Source organism: Prionailurus bengalensis, chromosome A3 (assembly GCF_016509475.1).
Source record: "Prionailurus bengalensis isolate Pbe53 chromosome A3, Fcat_Pben_1.1_paternal_pri, whole genome shotgun sequence".
In the NCBI taxonomy this organism is placed as follows: domain Eukaryota; kingdom Metazoa; phylum Chordata; class Mammalia; order Carnivora; family Felidae; genus Prionailurus; species Prionailurus bengalensis.
Genome location: NC_057354.1, coordinates 880,881 through 906,304, shown reverse-complemented (window position 1 = coordinate 906,304; position 25,424 = coordinate 880,881). Strand labels below are relative to the sequence as shown.

At 65.8% G+C, this 25,424-nt stretch overlaps 1 protein-coding gene across 17 annotated transcripts in view; it reads right to left on the bottom strand.

Moving 5' to 3' along the window:
• Window positions 1-11,012: 11,012 nt before the first annotated feature.
• KCNQ2 (potassium voltage-gated channel subfamily Q member 2) overlaps window positions 11,013-25,424 on the bottom strand; it is a 52,821-nt gene continuing 38,409 nt past the window's right edge. For 2 of the 17 annotated variants that reach the window (XM_043553453.1, XM_043553451.1), the window contains 7 exons: window positions 24,962-25,015; window positions 21,581-21,804; window positions 20,931-21,039; window positions 20,477-20,608; window positions 18,641-18,748; window positions 15,974-16,097; window positions 11,013-15,718 (listed from right to left, as the gene is read on the bottom strand). In XM_043553453.1, the coding sequence (XP_043409388.1) occupies window positions 15,026-15,718; window positions 15,974-16,097; window positions 18,641-18,748; window positions 20,477-20,608; window positions 20,931-21,039; window positions 21,581-21,804; window positions 24,962-25,015 (1,444 nt within the window). In that variant the 3' untranslated portion in view covers window positions 11,013-15,025. Of the gene's footprint in view, window positions 15,719-15,973; window positions 16,098-18,640; window positions 18,749-20,476; window positions 20,609-20,930; window positions 21,040-21,580; window positions 21,805-24,961; window positions 25,016-25,115; window positions 25,206-25,424 lie in introns of all 17 variants that reach the window. The other 15 variants (XM_043553462.1, XM_043553458.1, XM_043553455.1 and 12 more) reach the window with 11 other exon arrangements.

Sequence of the window (25,424 nt, the reverse complement as noted above, 5' to 3'; positions counted from 1 at the left end):
GATGGGCTTTCCCTCTAGGCTCTTAGCACAGGGCCTCCCTGCTGGAAAATGCAGATGCAGACAGTTAGCTCTGGAGAAGCACGAGGAACCCACCCCAGGCTGCTGGCGGGAGACCCTGACCCAGCAGATGCCAGGACCCCACTGTCTCCAAGCCCCCACACTGCTAGGAGGGGCCTGTGGTCTTGCAGAGCCCCCGGGAGGGGAACTTCTGGGCTTGGAGCCAGGTGGCAATGCTGTGGTCACCACAGGACCCTGCACGCACTGCTGGCTGGGTTATGGATCCTGACTGTCCACAGCTGTCCCGGTCTGTGCCCTTGTCCTAAAGAGCGTGAGTTGGACAGAGTTGGTAAGACTGTTGGAAGGAAAGGCGAACAGACTGGAGAGTGAGGACCTCCTGGTCCCATCAAGATGGAAGAATGACCGGCCCTCCCAGAACTGGGGCTCTGGCTTAGCTCGGGCCCTGCCGTGGCAGAGGGCAGCGCAGTCCTGCTGGCCCTGGAAAGCATTGGGGCGGAGGGGGCTGGGCAGGACCAAGAAGTCCCCAGCTGCACTCTGCCCCCAGTGTAGGCAGTCCCCGCAGTGAGACATCTGAGCCCTGGTTCCCGGGTCGTTCGCACCAAGAGGCCTGTGTGGTTCTGCAGCTGGGTCCCTGCCCACTGTCACCGTGTGGAGCCCTCACGTGTCTCCCTCAAGGGACAGGCCTATCTGCCCTCGACCCAACCCCCCCTTTCAAACGAGGGGTCCTGCAGCCAAAGGCACCCTCCCCCCCGGGCCACGCCTGTCAGCTTGTGCATCGTGGGCCCTGCGCTCTGTCTGCCTATCACACATCGGCCGCAGCCCAGTGTTTTAAAAAGGCACATAAAATATCCACCAGATCACGTCTCGCTGCCTGGAGAACAGAACTGAGTCGCATCCTCAGCAGTGCGGCCCCTCCTGTCCGGGAGGCGAGGGCCAGCCCTTCCCCACGGCCACAGATGACGGGGACTCGGTTTCCCGAAGCGCTTGCCTGGCCCGGGCCCAGCCTAGGCGTCCACCCCGCCCGGGCGGGTCTCGCTGCCTCGTCCGCCTGGTTCTTCCGCCCTGCCTTATTTTCTCGATGGTAAAATGTCAGAAGATTCGTCTGGTGTTTTTGAGTTATAAAACCCACACGCGATGCCTTGACTGTTTCCACGGAGAAGCCGGATTGGAGTTCTCTCCAGCCTCCCTCACCTGCTTCCCGTCACCTGCTCCCCGAGGCCGGGAGTGCAGACTGCCAAGGGCGGGGAGCACGGGTGGGGGTCGGAGCCGCCCGGCACCCCCTTCTCGGGGGCAGTGCAGCCTGGGCGAGTACCGGGCACCCCCCTCCCTCGCCTGCCCTCGAGACCAGCCCTGACGGGCCTCCCAGCAGCCTGGGGCTGGGGGGCCCGGCCTCCCCAGGACAGATCAGCTCCCCACACGCGTGCGGGGGGTCGTGACCTTGTGAGACACCACAGGCAGGGACTGCAGCCGGGAGGCACGGAAGGAGCAAGCCAGCCGCCAGCCAGGCTGCACCCGGGCCCCCTGGAGTCGGGGGAGTTGCTGGAAGAGCTACACCCTGGACAAAGGTGGCAGTGGCCACTCAGGTGCCAGGGAACCTCCTGGAAACTTCTGTGGGGCTCTGAGCCCGTTCGTGGGACCAGGCTCTGAGGCGTGTGATCTTCTCGGACTTGGGGGCCCCTCTCTCAACACCGGACCAGACCTAACCATCCGGAAGCCCCTGGGAACCCCAAATGCTCCCAGAGCTCCCAGGTGCCAAGTCGCAAGAGTGACCACGGGTGGGGCCCTGTTTCCAGGATGCGCTGTCCCGAAAGGCCCCGGGTCAGTGGGTGCCACATTTGGGGGACGACGGCTGTCGTGCACCAGGAGTTGGCGTCTGCCCCGCACCAGGCTGGGCACCTCCGGAGCCACCGCACCAGGCTGCGCAGATGACCGGAACAACACCGTCAGCCAACCGGGGCTAATGACGCTCCCGGGACCACAGCATCGCACACGGGCGTCCAGCGAGACGCGGCGTCTTCTGGGCCCTGAAACAAAGCTCACAGAGAAGTCACATCAACCGTACGAAGCGCAGTCCAGAGCACGGGGGCACCCGAGAAGAAATCAGAAACAGAATGGTACGGTAAAAACACCCCAAAAGGAACCCACGAAAGAGGAAGTCTTGGGGGGAGTTTGGGAATACTTTGGGCGAAAATGGAAATGAAAACGCCTACCAAAGCTCGAGGGCGGCCGTGAGGCAGCGCAAGGGAAAGCTGGGTCTTGTGCTTCTACTGGAGGAGCTGCGGTCGGGTCGCGAGGAGGAACCCAGAGGAGGAAGAGAAACCCTCAGGCGAGCAGGACGAGGGGGCAAAGGTCAGCCAGACCAGAACTCCCGTAAGAGAGGGAGGAGGAGGACAGGCCCCAGGGGTACGGCCCCCTCCCCTGCTCTCGACGGGCCAGTCGCCAGCCGGGCTCCGCAGCTGAGCCCAGATGACCAGCTCCGTGGAGCACGGACTACAGAGCGCCGTGCGGAAGGGGGCGTCGGAACTGCCCCACGTGCGGAAGGTAAGAGCCTCCCCGGAAAGCTCCAGGCAGTTTTCACACCATCGCTCCCAGAAAGACAGCACACCCCTCCCAACTCACCGCCCCGACGACACCGCCCGATGCGGGAACCAGACGCTGCGCACGCAACGGCGCCCAGGAGCGCGGGGTCCGGCAAAACGTAAAACATAAAATGGAGCACAGCATCGCGGCCTCACTTCACCCCGGGCCCAGGGCTGAGACGAGGAGGAGACCACGCATCACCTCAGTGGATGCAGACACGTATCCATGACGACAGCTCCCAGCAAACTGGGACGGCCCGGCTCTCCAGCCGCCTTCACGCCGCCCGGCTCCTCCCCGCCTGTGCCGTGGGGGCCACGCCCTATACATCCCGTGATTCTGTACTTGCGGATCTGTGGCCGCACAGCACATTACCCCAAAACCCAGTGGCTTCCAACAACGACGACCAGGGGCGCCCCGCTGGCTCGGTCGGTGATGCATGCAGCTCCTGATCTCGAGGTTGTGAGTTTGAGCCCCATGGTGGATGCACAGATCGCTTAGAAATAATAAAACTTTAGAAGAAAACAAGCCACAGTGGCAAGCATGGGCTGTGTCTCCCAGTTCCTGTAGATCGGGACTCTGGACAGGACCCAGCAGGGACCGTGGTCTCTGCCCCAGTGTCCAGGGACTCCGCTGGGGGCTGGAAGCATCGGAAGGCTTTCCTCAGGCAGACGGGACCCCTTCCTGTGGTCTCCCCACGCGGCTTCGGCTGGATTCCAGAGGCGAGCGTCCCAAGGGAGAGCCAGAGGGGAGGCACGTTGTCCTCCCTGCCCCATCGTGCCCACAGGGGGTTCCTCTGGCTGTGCGGAGGCAGGTCTCACGTGCACAGGAGGAAGAACCCAGCCCTGCCTCACAGATTCTTGCTTCCAGCGCTGTTTTCAGAGAGCATGGTGGGGCGGGGCTCCCCGAACCCCAGCGGGCCTCCTCGTGCTCCCGAAGGGAAGCCTGAACCTCCCCAGGTGGCTGCAGGGACCCCCTGAATCAGGTCCGGTACCTGGGACCCCACCCACCTACCTCTTCCCAGAAACGCTCTGTCCCACCCGCACCTTCAGGGCCGTTGTCAGCGACGTCACTGACACTCATGTTCAAGGGCGGAGCCAGACAGGCCCGTTCAAACCCGCTCTGTTACCTCCTGGCGGCCACTTCCGGGCACTGCCGTCCTCTCTCCGGGCGCCTCTGGCCAGGATAGGCTCTTGGACACTCGGGTTCCTCTCCCGAACGGGGAGGGGGCTGGGAACACAGGGCACATGGCAAGTGGAGGACGAAGACAGCCGGGGGCTCATCCCGGGAGAGTCTCTCAGCGGTGGCCCCCTCAGGCCCTGCTTGTCCCCTCCCCTGGGCTTCTCCCCTTCACCGGCCCCTCCATCCCCACGCCCCACCCCATCAGAAGCTGGAAGGGGGGCAGGCGAGGCTGCGGGAAGGGTCCCTCCCGAGAAAACCCACAGGAGCAGGGGCAGGGTGGGCGCTCCCACCCGGCGCACTCGTGTCAACCCATCCCCAGCCCCATCTGGACCCATCTACAGGGGGCAAGCGTCTCCCCCCAGAGCTGACGGGCCCTCATTTTGCGCCTGCTGCATGCACGGCGGAACCCAGGAGAGGGCCGGTGGAGAGGCGCAGGTGCTTTACCCTGCTGCAGGGAGGGGAGTGGGTGACTGCAGCTCGCTGGGCACCGCGTGTGCTGGCTCTGGGACAGAACGGAAAGCGCCCAGCAGCCCTGAGCCCTGGAGGGTGGCGGGGGCTGGGTGCTGACACGAGGGAGCACCGGGGAAGGCGACCCGGGACCAGGCCCCCTCGGGGAAACTTCGCGGAGGAAGCCGCCCTCCTGCACCCCGTGTGAGGTCGGAGGGCAGGGCAGAGGCTCCGGGTGCCCCCACAGGCTGGGTCTGCACCTGGGGGGTCCAGGGCCCCAGACCCTCCCTTGCACAGGGCAGGCCACGGGCAGGGTGGCCGCTCGGACTCTCAATGCCTGAGAGCCAGGAGGGTCTGGTCTGTGCAAGCGGCAAGGAGGAGGCTAACACAGACCGATTCTAGTGCAAATGTCAGACCAAGCGTGCGATGAACGTGAGCATCTCTGAATGTCAGGGACAGCCCTGCTTCCAGCCGTGTGGCTCCGGAAGCGTTCCTCCAGCCCCTCCCCCCCAGGCCTCGGGGCCACCGCCCTCCTGTGAAGCCACGGGGAGCCAACCTCAGGCCTTGTTGTCTCCGGTGCAGAGCAAGAGCCCAGTCTGGGAAATCTGGCCCCAGGAGCAGTGTTCCCGAGAGCCTCCCTCCAAGAGCAGGGCTGCAGATGACAACATCAGGTCTGCTGAGTCCAGACCCAGAAGACAAAAGCTAATAGGTACAAAGTGACATGTGACCCAGAGTTGCCAAACCGACACCTGAATTCGCTGCCCTGGGCTGGAGTTGGGTCACGAGAAAAAGACTGAAGGTGTCAGTGGACCCCAGGCTGCCCAGGACTTAAGTCGGCCGCATCACAAGAGCTCTCCTACCTGGAATGAAGGAGGGGACAGGGCCTTTGGCCTTTGCCAGGGAGGGGGCCCTGGGGCCCTGGGTACAGCTGTGGGCTCCACGCCGAGGAGGGTGTGGGTGACTGAATTACCACAAGGCGGCCAATGCAGGTGTGAAAACTAGGTCATCTGAGGGCAGTGGACAGGCTGGGGCGACGGAGGCCGAGTGACCACCGGTCTTGGGACTGCAGGGCTGACCGTGTCCTGAGTCAGAGAGGATGGAGGCGACATCTGGGGAAGGGAGACGAAGGCTGCCACCAGGACCACACACCACTGCCCCCCAGCTCCTCTGACCCGGAGCTCTGCGCGTCCCTGAGCCTCCCGCGGGCCTGGGACCCGGGGCTCCTGCGGCCGCTGCTCCTCAGTGCGCTCGGCGTCCTCCGGGCTGGGCTCCGTCTTGGTCCACTGGCCGACTGCACACCCCGGCGGGTGCCACCCAGGGTCGCTCCAGGCGGAGAGGCACTTGGGACAGCCCCGGTCGTCCGAGCCGCCCACCGGCCGACCCCTTCCCGCTCAGCCTGCCTCGGCCGTTTCCACGTGAAAGTGTCGGCAGCAAGCCAGGCCCCGGCCTCGATGTCACACCCTCCTCTGCACAGAAGGGAAGGCCAATATCATGAGCTAGACCATTTCATTTTTAAATTGAAAATTAAGTTACTTTGTTCTGCGTCGTGTGAAACCAGATAATGGCTGCAACCGGGAATGGATCCCTGAGGACGCAGCAGTGCCGGGCTTCTAGAACTTTCCTGAAGTCCGCCCCTGGCGTGTGCCCAAGGACTCGGGCGCCCAGGCCAGGGACAAGCGAAGGGACTTGGGCCCGGCTGGAGAAAAGAACCCAGGAGGCGGAGGCCTCAGAGGAGAGGACAGGGCAGAACCAGGGGCCACAGGTCACCCACGGGATGCAGGTCCAGACGAGGGAGGGACCCTGGTGCAGAGCACTGTGCGGACCCCCAGGAGGAGGCAGGGCTGCAGGAGGGCCTGGCGGGCCTAGGAGGATTTGGGAGGAGGGCAGAGGGCAGGGAAGGTAGGGAGGGGGCAGCCCAGAGAGTGGAGCCATCCTGGTGTGCTGGCGAGACAGGTGGTGAAGGCCCCCCCAGGACGCTCCAGGTGAGACTTTCCCCTCCAGGCACCGGGGAGCCACGGAAGACTTCAGAGTAGGGAGTGCATGGCCAAAGGGGCAGAAGCCTTGAAGGAGGAGACTGAGGCCGGGGGAAGAGGAGGAAAGGGCCGGCCAGGCGGAGGGGAGCACAGAAAGTCTCACAGGACTCGGTGGGGAAGCTGGGCACGTGCACACACACGGAAGAAACCTGGCCTTCCCTCTGTTGGGTGAGGCACGAACGGGCCCTTTCCCGGGCTCACACTGGGGTCCCTCCTCTCTCTTAGTAAACCCTCTCTCCTGCCTGCGAAAGCTGGAAATTTCACAGTGGGACCCCGACTTGCCCGGTTTAACAGCTAGGGGCAGGTGTATGGGGCTGTGAGGAGCCCCCGCTGGCTCCAGGTACTACCCGACGCCTGGCCGGCCCCCCGCCCTGGCTGAGCAGCCCGGGGCCTTGTGCCCATCTGCAGCCCACTCTGAGGTCCAGCCCGGGTCTCGATTCCGCACCCGTGCTGGAGGGAGAAGGTGCAGGGGGAGGTGGGTGCGTGCAGAGAGCGAGGTGGGTTTCTCAGCAGGTCACGATGGGACAGCAGGGAGAGACCACGGCTGCAGACGGGGGCGATTGGGAGCCCGGCGTGGGCACGGTGCACAGGGGCCGCGGGAGAGTCTTCGAGAGGGGAGAGGGTGGGCTCCCGACGGTATCTGAGGCCAGGGCACCGGACAAGGTACCCCAGACAATCCCAAGACTACCCGGCCTGGCTCAGCAAGGGAGCCCCTGATCCCCAGGCCCTCTGCCCCCAACACTCAGAGCCCCCCATGCCCACCCTGAGGCCTGCTCAGACCCATAGGATCTGGGGCGGGGCTGGGGAGGTGCGTGTTTCTAGAATACAGCACACCTGGAGGGATATACTCTGTCCAGGAGACGGGGGCAAGGCTGGCGGGTGCTGGGAGCAGGTGAGGAGGGTGGGGGGAGGCCCAGCCCCGGGGCGGAGCGGGAGGGAGGGCACGGTGCCCACGGCGGGGAGGAGGGTGCTGCCCCCTCACACAGCCCCCTCGGGCCTCCCTGTGGACCCCCGCCGCACTCCACCGTGCTCCCCATAAAGGTGCTTTCAGAGGAGAGGGAGCGGGAGCTTGGGGTGCTGCTCCCTCCGCCAGGGCTCTGCAGAGTGGAGCCGGGCCTGGGGCGTGTGATAAAGGTCAGCAAACAAGCCTCGTGCACCTGCGGGAAGCTGGAGGGTCCACTCGGAGTCCCCTTGGCCTGGGCCCGGCCTGGCCCCGGCGGGCGGCCCTCCTCCCAGTGAGCGCTGCCCCCTTGTGGCGTCCTGGACGCAGCGGCTCCAGAAAGGGCAAGAGGGGGTGTGCAGGCGGCTGCGGGCAGTGGCATTCCCTCGAGCCCACCAGCCTCCCTCGAGCCACGCCCTCGTCCCATCTGCCCCCGTCCCGTCCTCCCGCCGACTGCGGCCCCACTGACCCTCTGCCAGACATCATACGCACTCCTGGGTGCCCCCGGGGACGACACCTTCGGACACTCAGAGGCACCTGCAACCTGCCCCCACGCTCTGTTCCGCAAGGACGCCCGCCCTGTGCCCCATCTGCAGCCGCCCCCCCCCCCCAGTCTCAGACGCCAGTCAGGACACCAGCTGCCCTCGTCCCAGCCGCCCCCACAGGCTGCCCAGATCCGGCTCCACCATCTGCTGCCTTCCCCATCGTCCCCCACGGTGCTGGCCTCAGTGTCCAGCACTGGACAAGGGGGCCCATGGGCCCAGGAGACAGCGGGAGGCAGCCCTGTGCCTGGCGTACCGGGATGGGGACAAGGAACACGCAGACGTTCTCAGAAACCAGGGCCCCTGTGGCCGGGACACAGAGGGCGGCTCAGCTGGGGGCGGGCTCCCCTGTGAGTTCTGGCCGCTTCTCCAGGCAGGCTCTGGGGCCACACACCGGCCCCCACTTACCTCTCCCGCCTTGGTTTCCGCCCCGAGGAACGTGGTGACCCTTGCTCCCACCACATAGTGGGGCCGGGAGGGGGGCGGGTGTGCCCCGGCCGCCGCTGGCCTGACACACAGGGCTGTGCGGCCACGTGGGCTGGGCGCGGAGTGGCAAGGAAGGCCTGAATGCGTGGGGAGCGGCGGGGACCACGGGGTCACCCTCTGCCCTGTTCTTCCCCACTCTATTCTCTGCACCCTGTGGTCTGGCAGCCAGTGTCCACCCAGGGTGGGTGAGCCCTGCAGGGAGCAGAACCTGGGCCGGGTGGGCTGCCAGAGAGCATAGGCGGGCACGTGGCACCCGGCATGAAGGCCACATTTTCTGATCTTCTGTACAGATCGTCTCTGGGTTTTAGCCAATGGAAGTAAGCAGAAGTTGTGTGTGTGTGTGTGTGTGTGTGTGTGTAACTTCAGAGACTGGTCCTTGAAGGGACAGGGTGTCCTCCCTCACCCCCTGTTGCTGACTGGAATGAAGATGTAATGGCTGGACTCAAGCAGCCATGTTGGTCCTTGAGGTGACCCTGCGGAGGTGGTCATGTAGAGCACAGCCACAAATCAGGAGGGTCCTGGGTCCCTGGCACCAGAGGGCCACCTGCCACACTAGTCCAGACAGCCTCCCTCTGGACCATGAGAGACAACTATGAGTCTATTCTGTTGAACCCATGGTTACTTAAGGCTTCTCTGTTAGTCACAGCCAAACCTAACCCTAACCCTAGGTGACAATTCTAGAGAAACTGAGCGAAACTTCTTGGCGCAGAGAAATGAGCCAAAGACCATCGAATGCAAGAGACAACGACCTTCTTCTCCCATGGTCACAGTGAGGCTAGGGCGGTCACGGGCAGGCTCCTGCCTTCCTCCACAGCCTCCTCTGTGCAGTGCGGGGGGCCAGTGTGTGAGGGGGCAGCGAGGGACTCCCCCCGCCCCCAGAGCACATGGGAGCAGGGTTATTCACCAGGACCCCCGAGCTGCAGAGAAACCTGGGCAGAGTGGGTTGTGCTGGCCCAGACACCCAAGGGCCACACAGTGCAGGTTCCAGGGTTCCCGGGACGGCTCCGGAGCCCACGGCCCTCTGGCAGCAGCAGGGACGGGAAGGGGCTTTGGCGGGCTGGGGCCCAGGAATTCCTACTGCCTTAAGCCGACGACCTGCGGTCCTGTGTTACGGCAGCAAAGGACACTGACAGAGCCCAAGGCCTTGACCCTGGAGAGTGGGAGTCCCACCGTGGAGCACAGAGGCCTCACGCCGCCCGGCCCGTTGCGAGCAGGGCCAGAGGCCAGCAGCCCCGAGACGGCGTGCAAGAGGAAAGAGGCCACACACCGTGCAGGTTGAATCACTGTGTTTTACTAAGTGCACAGGTCCCTGTGGCAGTAGAACTTTCTGGAACTTTCCACATGCGTCCCTGCTGCCAGATTCCACCCCTGCGGTCCTGGGCAAAGCCGTACTGGGCCCCGCTCTCAGCCACAAGTGTCAACCTGACAGTGAGTTGAGTAAGTCAAGTCAGCGTGTCGGCTGGTCCGTAGAAAACTAGAGTTCATTCCCTGGGCGTCTATCCCTAGAAAACGGACAATGCACAAGTCGAGGGTCAAGTGCGCGGTGGTAACACATTCACGAGAAGAAAGGCCGGTGGCAATGGTACAGGGGCGCGTACGAGTGGTGGAAAGTACACGGCAGTACTGAAGGCATTATGAGTATTCTTTGGAGCAAGAACAAAGTGCAGACAGCCAAGGCAGCGGCGCGGACAAGGGCTGCGGGGCGGCGAACGGGGCGCCGGGCGCGGGACGGGGCGCGGAAGGGCCCGGCGGACGTGAGGCTGGCGCCGGGTCCGCCGTCCGCTCTGCGTCCACCTGCGGAGCCGGCGGGGAGGAGGAGGCGGGGTCCTGTGTCGGTGCCCGGCAGACGCCGGGGGGCATGGGGCGACCTCGGTGAATTTCCGTCAACGTGCATTAAGGCAACGACATTATGAAACCCAGCCAGAGTTGGGCGTGTGGTGTGGCGGGGGAGGGCCGGCCGTGTGGGCCGCCCCTCTCGGGGCCCCCTCCCCCAGCACCTGACCTGCCGGTCCTGAGGGTCTCCCTGGCGTCCTCTGCCAGCCAGGGACACCACGCAGGGGTCCAAGACGAGAGGTCAGCCGGCTCCTCCGGTCCCACAGGTGCCTTGGAGAGGTTGACAGAGGGTCTCCCCTTCCAGGGAGTGTCTCTTCCGTGCTGTCTCTACCCTGTTTGCTAAAGCCTCTCTCCCTCCAACGTCTCCTCCTGGCGTCTGCGGTCAGCCCCCACCCCCACAAGATGGCATATCCCGTGACCCGTGGCCCCTGCTCGTGCACGCTCTGGGGGCTATGCAGCGTCCTGGCCTCGGCAGCTGGTGTTCCCAGGTCCCCTGGAGAGAGGAGAGGTGCAAGCCCCTAATCCCACCACACCACGTCCTACGGGAAGCCCTCCCTGGTCGTCTCTCCTACTTAGTGCTCAGCAAGGGCCCAGCAGAGCCTGCCCCCGGGAGCAGCCACACAGGCTCCCCTGGGTGCTAGAAGCAGGTAGCCCATTACTTCTGGGCCCTACCCAGCCCTCCCGCCCCTCCCCCAGCATTGGTACATCCAAGCAGGTGGCCTGAGGACCGGCTCCGGGGTCACAGAGGGCAGGTCTGTCCACACCGCCACCGGAGGCAGTGGAAGACCACGCAAGACAGCAAGTCAGTCGGGGAAGGGAGCGTCTGCCTCGGAGCCGGTGAGCATGGGGTGGGGGGAGGGGCACCAGGGGCACAGAGCCGTCCTGCTGCTCGGAACCCAGCCACCCTGCTCGGGTGCAAGATGTCCCCATGCCCCCCAAGGGCTGTCAAACTGCCCCTCTGCACACCGTGTTTATTTCAAGGGCTTGTGACATCAGAGGGTGGGGACACTGTCGTCACTCTGGTCTCGCAGCATGACGTCAGAGGCAAACAAATGCCTGCACCACGGTCTGTACACTATTTACAGTTCGGGGTGAATACGAAATAGATACAAAGAGTCAGCATTTCTACAAAGGCCTCCCAGGAGCCCTCCACACCTCTGGGCTTCAGGAAGCATCTAGAACGGTCTCAGGGCCGAGTTCCATCCACAAACAGCAGAGGCAGGGGCACCTGTGTTATGGGGCGCCCCCTGAATGTGAGGGCCAGCAGAAGAGAGGGCGCCCCCCTCCCCCCCGCTTCTCTCCCGTGTTAACGTGCTGAATCCGTGAGCCTAGTACAAGGGACAAGGTTAGCTCACGATGCTGCCCCACCTGGCTGGTTCGTGTGCTCGGGGACCAGGGGCAGCCACAGGGCAGTTCCCGCTCTAACCAGATGGGCTTCTACAGAGCACCCTTTGCAGTGTGGGGTCCCAGAGCGCAGGCACCTTTCCAGCCTCCAAACGGGCTTGAGGCGAGCGCCCCCGACGAGGGGAGCGCCCTCCCGTACAAGGGGCCAGGCGGGCAGGCCGAGGGAGGCCTCTGCCACCTGGCCAGGGCCCCTCCATCCTCCAGGGAGGCCCAGCGAGGCCATGGCTCATGAGTTCACGTGGGCAGGCAGGAGATGTTGGGCCAGAGGGTGCCGGTGAGGGACAGGGTGACGCCCGTGTGGCCAGGGAGGGCAGAGGGAGCCGGTCAGGGCCCCAGGGTTACAACCGGACATCCGGGCCTCCCCAGCCCAGCCCAAGTCACGTCGCGGCATCCGGCCGAACGGAGGCTCTGGACAGCCGCCGGGCTGGCTGACGTGAGGCGCGTGGGCCCCTGACGGGCCCCGGTGGGCCCTCTGCCAGAGCTGCCCAGGAGCCCGGGACCGCCGGCCACCTGCCACTCAAAGTTGTTAGCTTCTCAGGGCGTAAAGCAGACAGATCCAGAGAGAGAGGTCAGACAAAGGGCCACCAAGGTCAGAAATGCGGCGTGCACGCACACTGGGCAAGCGTGTGAGAGTGCATGCACGTGGGCGTGTGCATGTGCGAGTATGTATGGGTGAGCGTGCATGTGTGAGCTTGTGTGCGAATGTGCACACGTGCACGTGAGCGTGTGTGGGTGAGCATGTGCGTGTGAAGTTGTGTGTGTGCACACGTATGCACGTGTGAGCTTGTGTGTATGAGTGTGTGTGAGCATGTGTGGGTGACCGTGTGCGTGTGAAGTTTGTGTGTGTGTGTGCGCGCGTGTGCACGTGTGAGCTTGTAAGTGTGTGTATGAGTGAGCCCGTGTGTGCGCGCATTGTGTGCATGTGTGGGTGGGCTGCACATGTGTACGTGTGCACGAGCGTGTGTGCACATGAGTGTGTGCGTGCATGTGAGCATGTGTGTGCCAAGTTACATCCCCGTGGGTGTGCTTGTGTATGTGTGTGTGCTGCACGTACGCAAGCGTGTACATGAGCACAGGGCCGTGGGCTGGTGGGGGCACATACTCTGGCCTAACAAGTGCCCTTGTCTTAGGAAACCTTTGCCACATGTGCCAAGGGTGACCGGCAGGCTCCGTACTCCCATCACGCACACGCCCAACCAAGGGCTCAAGCTCCCTGCGGATGCCTCCAGCCTTTTCCTGCTATGCTTCTCTGAGGGTGGGACCCCGGGGCAGGAGGTGGGTGCCGTGAGGGACAGGCACCGCCCGGGCCTCGGTCCGGGCGTCCCGAGAGGGGGCCTCTATGACATCATCTCCCAAAGCCGAGCCCCTAAACCATCCCCCAGAGCTGGGTGCCTCTTTCCTTCGGAGGGGCCAGAGATCTCAGGCAGGAGGCCTCTCGTCCCCCCTGCAGACGTGGAACATGCCTGAGACCCCTACTGCTGCGGCCTGAGAGACCCCCTCCCCCTGTGCAGCGGCTCTGTAGACAGGGAGCACGTCTGAGGCCAGCTCCTCCCGTCTGCAGGGGCACACAACACTGGGAGCATGTGGGACGGGACAGCAACCTTTCTCTCGGGACAACAGGCGCCTCCACCCAGGGCGTGGAGTCCTCGATGGCCAAGACCCAACAAGGCGGGTCTGCCACTGGCGACAGTCTCTAACCCTCACAGGGCCTCAAGATCCGACCCGGCCTTGCCCGGCTCAGGGGCCGCCCGCTCCTGCCCTGCCTGGCGGTCTGCAGCTGGAACCCCCCTCCCCCGTGCCGGGAGGGCGAAGGGGGCTCAGCCCAGAGGGAGATGGCGATGGGAGAGGCACCTTCCCCGGGCCACTCCGCACAGGCCACACCAAGGCCCGCGGCGTCTGCACGGGCAGGGACTTTTCCCACCACCCTGAGGCCCGAGGCCAGAGAAACACAGCCCTGGAGAAGGACGGTCCTCAGCATGAGGGAGCCAGCACGGCCCCAGAAGCGCTGCTTCCCGGGCCCTGTGGCAACTTCCACACCTTCCCCTCCCGGAGGCTGGGCCCTGACAGCAACAGCGGTTTCCACCTCTGAGCCTGTGCCCTCCGCCCTCCGCCCTCCGCTGTGGGCAAACACAGACCCAGCACAGCCACCTGCTGCCCGGCCAGCAAGAGGCGCCTATGGTGGGACCCGGGGTGTCCTGGCAAGGGGAGGGGGCAGGCACAGAGCCCATAGCAACGGCCCCTGCCCGGTCAAGAGACATTACTCCCTAAAGAGCTCTGAGCACCTGGACCTCGTGCCCGGGGCACATGACCCTCAGATACTGTTTTCCAAGCCCTTCTCCGAGGACAAAGGCAGACTCTCTCGCCAACCACTTCTGGTCTGAGTCATGACAGAGCTCCCCCAGGACCTAGTGTTTGGGGGGAAGTCACTCCACAGTGGGCTTGCCCGCGTCCAGCCCGACCACACGCAGGGGTCACTGCCGCAGAGATAGCCAGGTGCCCAGGCTGCGCTTCCAAATGCCAGATGCCTCCCACCCCACAGACTGCTGAGACTGGCTCAGAGCTGCTGTTCCTGGCGCCAAGGTGCCAACCACAGGAGACAAGGGCCCCTGCTCCCTGAGGCTCAGCCTGGAGAGGGTCATCCTTGACTCCCAGGACACCAAGAAGTCACAGCCAAGGGACCAGTCAGTGCAGAGCGGGTGGGCGGACGGTCAGCCGCAGCGGGGACGAAGGAGGCACCCTACAGGACAGGGCTGCTTCAGCTCCACGGGGGGAGGGGGCCCCCCAACCTCTCGGGGGCTTTGAAGGCTTTCCCCAGGAGTTATGGCATCGTCCTGCCCTGGGTCCTGTTGAGGCACCAGTGGGGGAGCAGTGAGGCAGGGCCCCCAGGGAAAGACAGCACGTGAACCTGCTCACCACGACCTACCTGGCCCTGGGGCCTAGAAACACCAGCCCACAACCACCCAGCATGCTCCCTGCACACGGGGCTCTATCCGGTGCTGGCCGTGGCCTGCAGCACATGGGGGTGCCCATCCCTAGGTCTCCGGTGGCTGCAAGAGCCCCCCGCAACGGCCCCGTTCCAGAAGCCTGTGGAGCAGGCCCCTCCCCACAGGAGCCGAGGCCGGGAGGCCCTGAGGTCTCACCCCCTCCTCTGCAGGCCAGCAGCTCCCTGGAGGAGAGAAGGCGTCGTTGTGCCAGCCTTGCGGGGACAGAGGGACAAGACCAAGCCACGCCCACGGGGCAACAGTGCTTCCTTCAGCCCAAGCTCCCGCCCCACGGGCCTCGAGGCCATCGATCCTGCCCCTCGCTGCCACCCTCACCGGGCCCTGCTCCTCGACCGCACGCCTCTTCCCTACCGCCAGGGGTCTGTCCTCTGCCATCACCCCTGCTCACACCCCAGCCAGCGGTCTGCAGAGAGGGCACGGCCGGCCTGGCGGCCCCTTGTTAAGAAATAACTTCTGCCAGGCTTCACTTCTCGAGACCAAGGCGCCCCCGCCCACGTCGCTGAGGAGCGTCCCGTCTGCAGACCTGGAAAGCCAGAGTCGGGGGGAGGCGGGCGGGCGGCCTCACTTCCGCGGCCCGGCCCAGCCCACGTCGCCGAAAGGGCCCTCCCCGGTGGCGGAGCGCGGCGGGGGCCCGCACGGGGTGCACAGGTCCGAGTCCGTGTCCGACTCGCCCTCCGCGATGTAGGGTCTGACTGTGGCGCAGGGCGCCGCGGCCGCGTAGCAGCTGTGGAGGCCGTCCAGGTTCTCCTTGGACTGGGAGATGCTGAAGCCGCTGAAGGAACGTTCCAGCTCCTCGTGGTCCACGGACGGGATGGAGATAGACGTGTCGCTGTCCCGCAGGGCGGCCTCGTGCCGCAGGAACTCCGTGCTGGCCCTGTTGCCCCCGCTGCAGGCGGACAGCGAGCGCTCGTGGGCGGGCGGGGGCGGGATGCGCACCAGCGAGCCGTGGTCGCCCACAGGGGAGGTGCCGTGGCCCTGGCGCGGGTGGCACTGCTGCTGCCACGAGGTGGAGGGCGGACACTGGGCAGGGGGCGCCGAGAAGTTCTTCTGGCCCGTGGAGCTGGCGGAACGGATCAGCTTGATGATGCAGCCGTTCCTGTCCCCGTGCTCGCGGCTGTCCTCGGGGCTGTGGTAGGGCGGCGCCGGCTCGGGCTCCTTGGCCCCGAAGTACGCCTCCGTCTCCGTCGGGGGGATGCCCATGCGCTGCATGTAGATGTTCACCAGAAAGTCCAGCTTCTTCTCCATGGACAACACCTGAAACAGGGGCCGCTGGACCAGGCCTGGAGCTGCCGGGAGGCGGGCGGGCACCCTCCCCCGCGTGGGCGCAGAAGCAAACGCTCGAGGGGCTCTGCCCCCGACCCCACCCGCCAGCCTGTGTGGCCCCTGGGCCGCCTTGCTGTCCACCGTGGGTCCACCCCTTGGAGTGAACCGTCCAGAGGGAAGGAAGGGCCGTGGCCTCCCCCGTTCCCCCCCCCCGCCCCCCACCTTGGGCTGGGGGGACCCTCCTACCTGCTTCTCCACCTTCCCCAGCCGGCCCATCATGCTGGGGTCCTCGGGCAACTCGGCCTCGGCCGGGCCCTTGGTGCGGTCCTTGTCTGTGATCGCCGGGCCCCGCCCCACGATCTGGTCCACTCTGCCGGGAAGAGACCCCACCCCCCAGCATGAGCTCGGGTGGGTGCGCCGGGGCCCGTGGCCCTTTCCTCCCGGGCCAGGCCACGGGCCCCCAGATCCAGGCTCCGGGCTGGGCCCGGAGCCGCCCGGGGCGTGGGGGGGGGGGGGGCAGCAGGGCGCCAGGGCAGGTAGACGTGGGGCACCTGGTCTCGCCCTTCTCTCTGAGCCTGAGGGGCCTGCTCCCACCCACTGCGTTCCGGCGGGCAGCACATTAACGAGGAGTAAAGTGGAGAGGGATCAGACCGCTCACCCCTCAGCTGCCCTGCCCCCCGTGCCCCGCCCCCTCCCCTGAGCTTTACTCCTCTAAATGTGACCTCAGTCAGCCCAACCCGGGGGGGGGGGGGGGCGGGGGGCGGCCTGGGGAGGGCGGAGCTCCACGTCTGCGGCAGGAACAGAAGCAGATGATGAGGGCCGCGGCTCCATGCACACCGGACAGGGAGGGACACAGACCAACACAGGAAACCGCCAACGCACAACACGGGGTGGGGGCAGACAGAGCCACTGCCAACCAGTCTGTGTGCTCGCTGGGCGTGTGCACGTGTGTGTGTGCGCGTGTGCTCGCGCGTGTGGGACGGACAGCGCGGCTGAGCTCAACTCGAAGGAGGCCACGGGTCCCGAACGGCAGCCGGAGGTGGAAGGTTTCCATCTGGGAGGAGGACATCGGTACGATCCCCGGCCGAACGGGATGGGCCACCGACAGGCTCGGAAGGGGCCACCGCTGCGGTGTGGGCTCCTGACACTGAGCCAAGACCCACAGGTACGCGGGGGCTCACGCGGGAACAAAGGCCCGGGCTGTGCGCAAGCCGCTGGGTCAGCCCTCCTACCGGCCCGGCAAACGGCATCCCCGCCGGGCGGTCGGGAGCCTCCAGCACGAGGCACACTCCTCAGGTCTCGGAGTGCAGGAGGCCACGTGAGCTGGCCGGGGCCACGTCTCGGCCTCCTTCCTCACCCACAGGCTGCTCTGTCTGCCTCTGAATGGGGAGCAGGGCTCGGGGGGATTGTTCTCTTTCCGTTGCACGAAGCAGAAGAGGGGTTCAGGCTTGCGTCAGCCACAGTACAGCCTCATGCTCTGTCTGAACTTCATGCTCGACTCATGCACGAAGGACCAGGAAGGGCGGGGGGCAGCGGGGGGACCCTCGGGCTCCAAGCAGACGCCAGTGGAGAGGGAGGAGGGTTCCCTGGTGTTTCCAAGTGTCCACACAGTCCAGGCACAGGTGCTCAGCGCCTTCACCCCTGCCACATGACGGGCCACCTGCCTGGCCGGTCCCCCCTGGGAGCCTGGAGCTGACGCTGCCGGGGTTTGGGGGAGGGGCCTCTAAGGGGCCTGTGCCCTCCCTCCCCCTGGCCTCGGGCTGAGGGGTCAGGCTAAACCCCCACGTGCCCACGCTGTGTCTCCGGCCCCTTCTCTGTGAGAATCTGCGTGTCCTCTGGCTGCAGCCGGTCCGGAGGCCCGGGCAGTTCCGAGGGCTACAGAACCTTCCCAGCTCACGGCTCTGGATGCCCACCCCTGCCCCCTGCACCATGCCCAGGACGGGCTGGCGTCTCAAGGCGGGAGAGGACGGGCAGAGCAGCGGACCAGCAAACACTGTCAGAGGCTGCCCTGGGTCAGGCCTCCTTCGTCAGGGACCCCTTTCTGACGGAAGAGCCACCAGGCTGAGAGGTCCAGCATGCTGACCCTCAGCCTCACGTGCAGAAACCCTGGCACGCGGGGAGGACGGGTCAAACACACCAGTCCCTCCAGGGGCCAGCCTGGATCCACGTGGCAGTGTCCCTGCTGGCCTCCGGGATGCTCCTGGGCCCCTTTGCCCCTGAGCTGCCAGCAGGCCAGGGCATATCTGCCCTGGCCCTCCTCTCTGCCCTGGGGGCTCCGCTGTCCCTCAGCTGAGCAGCCCTGCCCAAGGGCCACAGGTTACGGCCACCATCTGTCCCAAGGAGGCAGAAAGGTACCGAAGTTTGAACTCGTCACTGGAACAGCTGCTTCTGTGAACTCCCCACCTAACTGTGCCCTCACCTTCCACTCCGCCCATCAGCCGGGACCGGCTTCCATACTATTCTGCGCACTGGAGATGACGCAGTGAACTGTCACGCGTCCCCTTGGCACCCAGCCGAGTGCTGGGTGCCTGGGGGGGGCTTCCTTACTACTCTACCCGGGTGGCTCCAAGGCGGGAGAAGCAACAGGCGCTCCTCAGATCCGCGAGGCAGCCCAGGTGAGCCCTGCTGCAGGGAGGGCGCAGGGGGAAGGGGCAGGGGGGCTGGGGTGGGAAGGACACCGCCAGCTGGGGGGCCCCCGCCCAGGCTAGACGTCACTTGGGATGTCCGTGGAAAGGAGCCCCCCACGGAAAGCTTCCCCGGGACCCTGACACAGCACCCCCCCCCGCCAGGAGCAGCCCCCCCGCCTCCCCGATGTCCCGTCGGGATACAGGCCAGGTGCTGCCGTCATGTGGCCTGGAGCGAAGGGGGCTGGCCGTTCCACAGACACAAGGCGGGAAGGGCTGGCGTCCTGACCTAGGTGAGTACTGGGGTGACTCTCTCGGAGGGGCCGCGGGTCCTTTGCTGGGGTACTTCTTGTGCCGGGGAGTTGAAGGGGGTGGGGGGCCCACAATCATATCTATCCTGGCGAGTGAACAAGAAAAGAGACACCACCAAATGCATCGTGAAACAGCGCGGAAGGCGCTCACCTAACCTGGGAGGTGCCCGAGCGAGCCCAGAACTAGGGGGGCCCGCAACCACGTGGCTGGCCCCAGGCCTGCCAGGGCCAGCAGGTGTGTGCGCCGGAGCCACCGCAGCCAGGGCACGGCGCCGAGGGTGCCGGCGAACCACGGTGGGGCCCTGCCAGTGAGGGGCAGGTGTCCCAGCTCCTTGGGGCGGCCCATGTGCTTTGTTCTTCCGGTCAGAAGGGGGAGGGGGGCGGGTAGGACAGAGGAGCCTGGTTAACAAAATCAACCTCGGTGAGAGAGACATGGGAACAGGCCCAGCGGCCGAGCCGCTGCAGTACCCTGTCTCACACGCCCCTGTGCACGTGCACGTCCACACTCTGCACGCCTCAGCTTGCACGCACGCTGTACAGGCACACGTTTGCTTGCATGTGCATAACTGCACACGCACACACTCGCACCTCACATATGCCCACGTGCACGGCACAGGTCTAGCTGCTGCCCGGGGGCGGTGGGGGACGGTGAGCAGCTGACCGCGCAGCCTCAGCCGTGTGGAGGACAGGGTCACCCCCCGCTACCCACCCGACGGGAGCAGCTTAAGGCCCAGAGAGACCCTTCCCTGGCGTCCAGGTGCGGGAGGGGCACACTGACCTCCCCAGGACGAGGACTTCACTACCGCCAGGGCCCGGGGAGCTGGCTGAGCCCTACGACTGTCCCCTGACCGTCCGGACCCTGCTGCAGCCAGGACCCAGGTGGCCGGGGGCAGACCGGTGGAGTCTGAGGGACCACGGGCAGGGGCGGGGCTCTTGCTGGCGGAAGCGTGTGACTCACTTCCGGAGAGACCACGGCAACAGCCGCGTGGGCTCCTTACACCACACACACGTGTGTGCATGTGTCCGCGCCTGTGCTCGGCTGTGCGCCCGGGTCCGTGGACACGCGTGTACGTGCCCTGCTGAGGCCAACCCCTCACACGTGTCCTGGAACGCAGGGGGCCGCCCGTGAGGGACGGGGGTGGACGAGCCCCTGTCCTGGAATAAGCAGCAGCTCCCGGCGGGGCTCACAAAACCCCACGGCTCCCCCTCTCGAGACAACCACCCTCACCCCCAACACGCACGCACACCGGTGTGCACGGGTGCACACGTACATGCGTGGACCCACAGCACACACAGAGGCACATGCACACGCCACACGCATGCATAACGTGTGCACACACGTGCACCTGTACCGTGGCCGCAGGCGCCCACACCCGTGCACGCGCGTGTGTGCGTTCACACGATACACGCACGCGCACACGTGCATGTGAATGCACACACACGTACACGCTCGCCCACCAGAGCGGGGGCAGGAGGGCGAGAAGGGAGAGACAACGGAAAGGTTACAACAGACAGACCACACGAGGGTGTGCAGAAGGCCCATGGAGGGCCGGCGTGGGGCCCGAGAGGAAGGGCCCGGAGGCGGCGGCAGGCAGGGCCGACCACCGCGTCCCCACAGCCCTGTCCGCCACCCCCCCTCTGGGGGCGGCACGAGGACCCCCACGTCGCCCCCCATCCCCCCGTGCTGGCCCCTGAGGGACGCCACCCTGCCGGAGCCACCCCGGCCTCCGGAGCCACCCCGGCTGTGGCCCAGAAGGACCCGGCCTCCACGCCCCAGGGCTGGCGGGCAGGGGTGGGGGGGGGGGGGCTCTTGCCTGGACTGTAGGTTCTTGATGCGGGACAGCATGTCCAGGTGGCCGGCCGAGTACTGCTCGATCACGTCCATGACGTCGTATGGCCGCAAGCTCTCTTTGAACTTCCGCTTGGACACCAGGAAGCGCATCACGCTGGGGTGGGGGCAGCCGTGAGCCCCGCGCACCCCCAGCACCTCCAAGAACAGGCACCGGCCGACGCCACGATCATCCGGGCCGGTCACCCACCCTCTGTGTACACGGGCCACTCCCGGGCCCCGGGGTGCAGACGACCCTTGTCCCCCCCCCCCCCCCCCCCCGGTAGCCTCCGTGCTCTGCACCCAGGATGGGTAGGTGACAGCCGTGGCATGAGGGGCCACGGGAGCCACGAGGCACAGGTGTCTCACCAGAGCACACGCCCCCACGCCAGCCCCCAGAGGGCCCGCACCCCAGGGAGAGCGGAAGCTGAGTCCCTCACCACACGGCCCGGATGCTGACTTTGAGGCCTGGGGTCAGATCTTCGGTCACAAACTCGCAGTTACAGCTCTTGTTGTCCTCCGCGGCGTCCTCCCCGGGGAGGCTCGCTTCTGGGCGGGGGCGAGACGCGGCCCGTGAGGGGCGGAGCTGCACCGAGGACAGAGGGGCCGCCCCCTCCCCCGCGCAGTGCCCCGATTCCCCGGGAAGCCACCTTCCAGCCCACCTGCTCCCCTCAGCCGAGCGGCCCACAGGACGGCTTCAAAGTGGACAGAAACCATGGAAGACCGTCCAGCCACGAACAGGCATGAAGCCGATTTGTGGCCCCGCACGGGCGTGCAAGCACACAGCACGTGACTCGCTTGCATGAAAAGTGCAGAGGAGGCCAAGGCACATGGGCAGCAGCAGCCTGGCAGTGGCCGGGGCTGGGAGGGGCCCTTACAGGTGCAGGTCTGCTCCGAGCCAAAGAACGTGCTGGAATGAAAGCTGAGTGTACTGCCACCAAAGTGCTCACTGTGATGTGGCTGACCTTACATTACGGGAGTTGCACCTCAGAAGAAAGAGTTGAGGAGAGTCGCTGCTCAAAGGGGCTCCGGGGCCCTGGGTGGTGCTCGGGGGACAGCGAGAGTGCAGGCAGACGGCGGCCTGACCCACCTTCTGAGTTCTGTCGGGACGCGGCGCCCTTGATCCGGAAGGCCTGGCGTGCCCGGCTGCGGTCCCCGAAGCTCCAGCTCTTCGGCACCTTGCTGGGACTGTCCTCCAGACTCTGGTCAGCACTGGGTGACCGGCGGACGGTCTGGGCCTGAGGGGACCCCTTCCCCTTGGCGGCCACGCCTCGGGGGCTGGAGAAGACACGGTCTTTCAAACTGACCTTCTGACTGCTCCCACGAGGACCGACAGGGGCGGACACACAGAAAGACAGCAAGAGAAGTCACTGTGCAAAGGACACTCACACCCCAACGTCCGCTCACAGCCCACGCCGACACGTGCACACACGGGCGGCCCTAGGGCCCCTCAGTGCTCGGCATGGCCGGGGAGGGGGGGGCAGTGGACTCTTAAATCACTTTGGCTGCTAGGGAAAGGTGCTGGGCCTTCTCCACACTGTCCTGCCAGGTCTCCAACTCCACGGTGACACTCTGCGGCACGAGGGCCCCCAAATGCCCCGTGGGTGTGGCTTTTCCCTGGCAACCTTCTCTGGTTTCCCTGCCTACCCCTCCATACCCTGTAACTGCCCCAGGGTCTGGGGGGGGTGAGGTCCACAGCTGCCAAAACCCCCTCTGCCAAACCCCGGGAGCCACCTGGAGAAAGGTTTGGAGCAGGAGCAGGAAGCATGGAAGCGTGGAGGGGGCCGGGGTGTCCTGTGAGGCTCGTCCCCTCTCCCGGGCACCAGGGCCAGCACAGGCTCCCGTCCCCACATACAGGATGCATCTGGGAACTGAACGCCCACTCTTCCAGGGGGTGGAAGGGACGTGCCACAGGGAGGGGCCACCGGGGCCAGCCAGGGGTCCTCGGGCCTCCCTGTGCAGTTGGGTCTGATACCCTCTGGGCAGCAGCCACGAGACAGGAGTGGATCACTGTGGTCCGGGGGCAGGTCAGGCCCAGGGAACAGTTGGCCCCTGGCTTCCTCCCACTGGAGTTTCCACTGTGGAAGAGCATGGCTCTTGTGAACTGTGAACCTGCTCACACCCAGCACATGCAAGGAGCCACAGAACTTTCTAGAACAGCCTCTGAGCAAAGCCCTGCGCTGCTCCCGGGGCCCGACGGGGGCCTCTGCTGTCACCGGGAAGCCACCATCACCTGCTCACCATTCAGACATCGCCAGACCCCACTGTGGCTCCCCTGGGTCAGCCACCCCCATCGGCCCCAACCAGAACCCACAGCCGAGACAGGTCCCTGAGACGGCGCAGACATGACTGGCCACGGAGAAGAGACGGCCAGTGGCCTGGTCTACCCAGCCTGGACACAGCATCCCCTCCCACCTCCCCGAGCAGCTGAGATCACCCGTCTGCTAGTGAGTAGGTCTCCCCAGGACAGGGAAAAAGGGAAGAAAGGAGCCCGTAAGAGCTAGAAGTTGAGCTGCGGTGTGGATCCCACTCGGGTGGAGCAGGCATCTGCTGGCTCAGGACACTGGCCCGAGCCCGTAACGGCTGTGCCCAGCACAAGGCCAAGAAGGCCAGACGGGTGCGAGGGACGCCGGAATCCAGGCACCGTGCGGCCGTCCGCACAGACGACCTCCTCCTTCCCAACGGAGATCAACAGCTGGTCCAGGGAGACCGTACGAAGCAACGGCCCCGCTGAGCCCCCGGAGCTGGGCCCCACGCAGCCGTCTCGAGGACGGAGCCACAGGAAGGCCTTGCTGTCCCAGCTCTCGGAATGTGCAGACTGGTGAGGGACGCTCTGCCGCAAGAGGCCGCCATGTGGGTGCCCAGACTGCACAGCTCAGTGTGTGCAGCACCCGGCCCCCCGGCCCCGCCCCACGTCCAGGTGTCCACGCAGCCCCTGCTGCAGCAGGGGTCGAGGGAAGGGCTGCCTTAATAACCTCACAAGCCAAGGACAGAAGCAAACCAACGCGGGCTGGGGCTCTGGCCACCTGCTCCGGCGGAGAGACCCCTGGACGAGACCGCCGTGTGTGTGCAAGGGCGGTCTCTCCTGGCACCAGTGCTCTGGCATTCACACGGGACAAGGGGAGCAGGTTCCGGAGGGTCTGGGGGAGACAGCCAAGCCCCAGCCTTCTCCTCCCCTGCCTGCTGCCCACAGCGAAACCCTAAATACCCGGGGGAGGGGAGGGGGAGGGGGGGAGGCCCGCACCGACATCGGCCACGCTTGGGTCTGCACAGCCGGGGCCCAGCTCAGCGGGGAGGGAGCCAGCATCCGCGGGGAGGACCTCCCGCCCACGCTCGACCACGGATGCCCGGGGAAAGTGCGAACGATGACGGGGCATCCGTGAGGCTGAGCTTGGCCTGGGCTCCTGGACTGGCCGTCTGGTCCCCCAGCAGCCTGACCACGGCCCCTTACCCGAGGGCCCAGCCTGTGGCCAGAAGCCCCCCGGACACAAGCTCTGGACGAGCGGGTCAGCTTCTGCCGGGGCCCAACGCCTCCGGTCCCAGAGCTGCGAGTGTCCCCCAAGCGCCGCCTCCGGTGGGGACTCGAGGCATGCAGAGATGCAGGTGGGCAAGCATGCCCCTGCCCCCGGTCCTGCTGCACGGCCCCTCCCCACGCCCGCCGCTCGACACCCGTGCGCCCAGGGCCAGCACCGCCACATGCACAAGATGACAGGCGAGTGCAGCTGCCCACACGCCGTGGGGCTGCGTGCTGCTCTGGCCGGGGAGGGGGGCAGGCGGGAGGGGGACGGGGCGGGGGTGGGGACCCGGAGCAAGCAGGACAGACGCTTCCACACACCCCACAGCAGACAGTGGACGGAGAGTAAAGGTGCGGACAAGGAGCCCACGGGGCAGGGGGCCGTTTCCGGTCCGCCCAAAACCAGGCCTGTAGGGGGAAGGGGGGGCCATGGGCCTCTGGCTTTCCGGCGCGTCTGGTGTGTCAGGGCCACGGGGAGCCCGCACACACAGGACGGAGATGCCTCCCGCAGGTGAGGCGGCCGGGGAGGAGTGGCCACCCTCGGTGCATAGTAGAGGTGCTAGATGGCGAGCCCCGGAGGGAAGGCTCACCGGAGAGCGATGAGGACCCCGGAAACCACCGGCGCCCTTCCTGGCCTCAGAGCCCCTGGCCGGCCCCCCACCCCCCCACCTCCTGCTTGGAGCAGGGCATCGTTTGGCTTGGGGACAAAAGCATCTGTGCCGCCAGCAGCCAGCACCGTCACCGGCCGTCATTTGGAATCAGAGGGGGCCCGGGGCTCCGCCGCGAGGGGCCGTGGAGGCCGAGTTGCCAATCAGAATTGGGGCCTGGGGGGCCGGGGCGGGGTGCCAGCCTCGCCCTCACTCATCTAGAACCTCTAATAAGCAGTGTTTGGAGCGGGAGAGGAGGTGGAGTACAGCCGTGCAGCAATGGTCGGTCCGTGCGACACGCCCGCGGTACCTAGAGTGTCCAGGGCAGCATCCACACAGGGACTCTCTGCACGGTCTGCCTTTACTGGAAATGAGGAGAGCACAGTTAGTCCTGGGCGCGCCCAGAGGGGCCTGGGCCGGGCGAGCGGGCAGAAAGCACAGGTAAACTGAGGCACCACGCCGACCCTGATGCAGCCCTGGGCTCAGGGTCCAGCAGCCGCACTTGGGTCTGAGCAATGACAGTGAGGGGCCTGCACAGAGTCTCTTCCGCCGGCCTGGAAAAGAAAATAGTGCCCTATTTTTGGAGAAAAAAATTCCCGTTTTTTTCCTCCAAAAATACCTTTTCCTTCCAGAGTCAGAGTTTTGGGCCACGTCTTCTTAAAAATGTATTATTTTTTGCTCTCTTCATGCCAACCAAAAAATAATACACGGGCGAGACTTGGCAAAAGGCTTGTTCTAGATGGACAGGATTCCGGAAAGCACACATTTTAGGG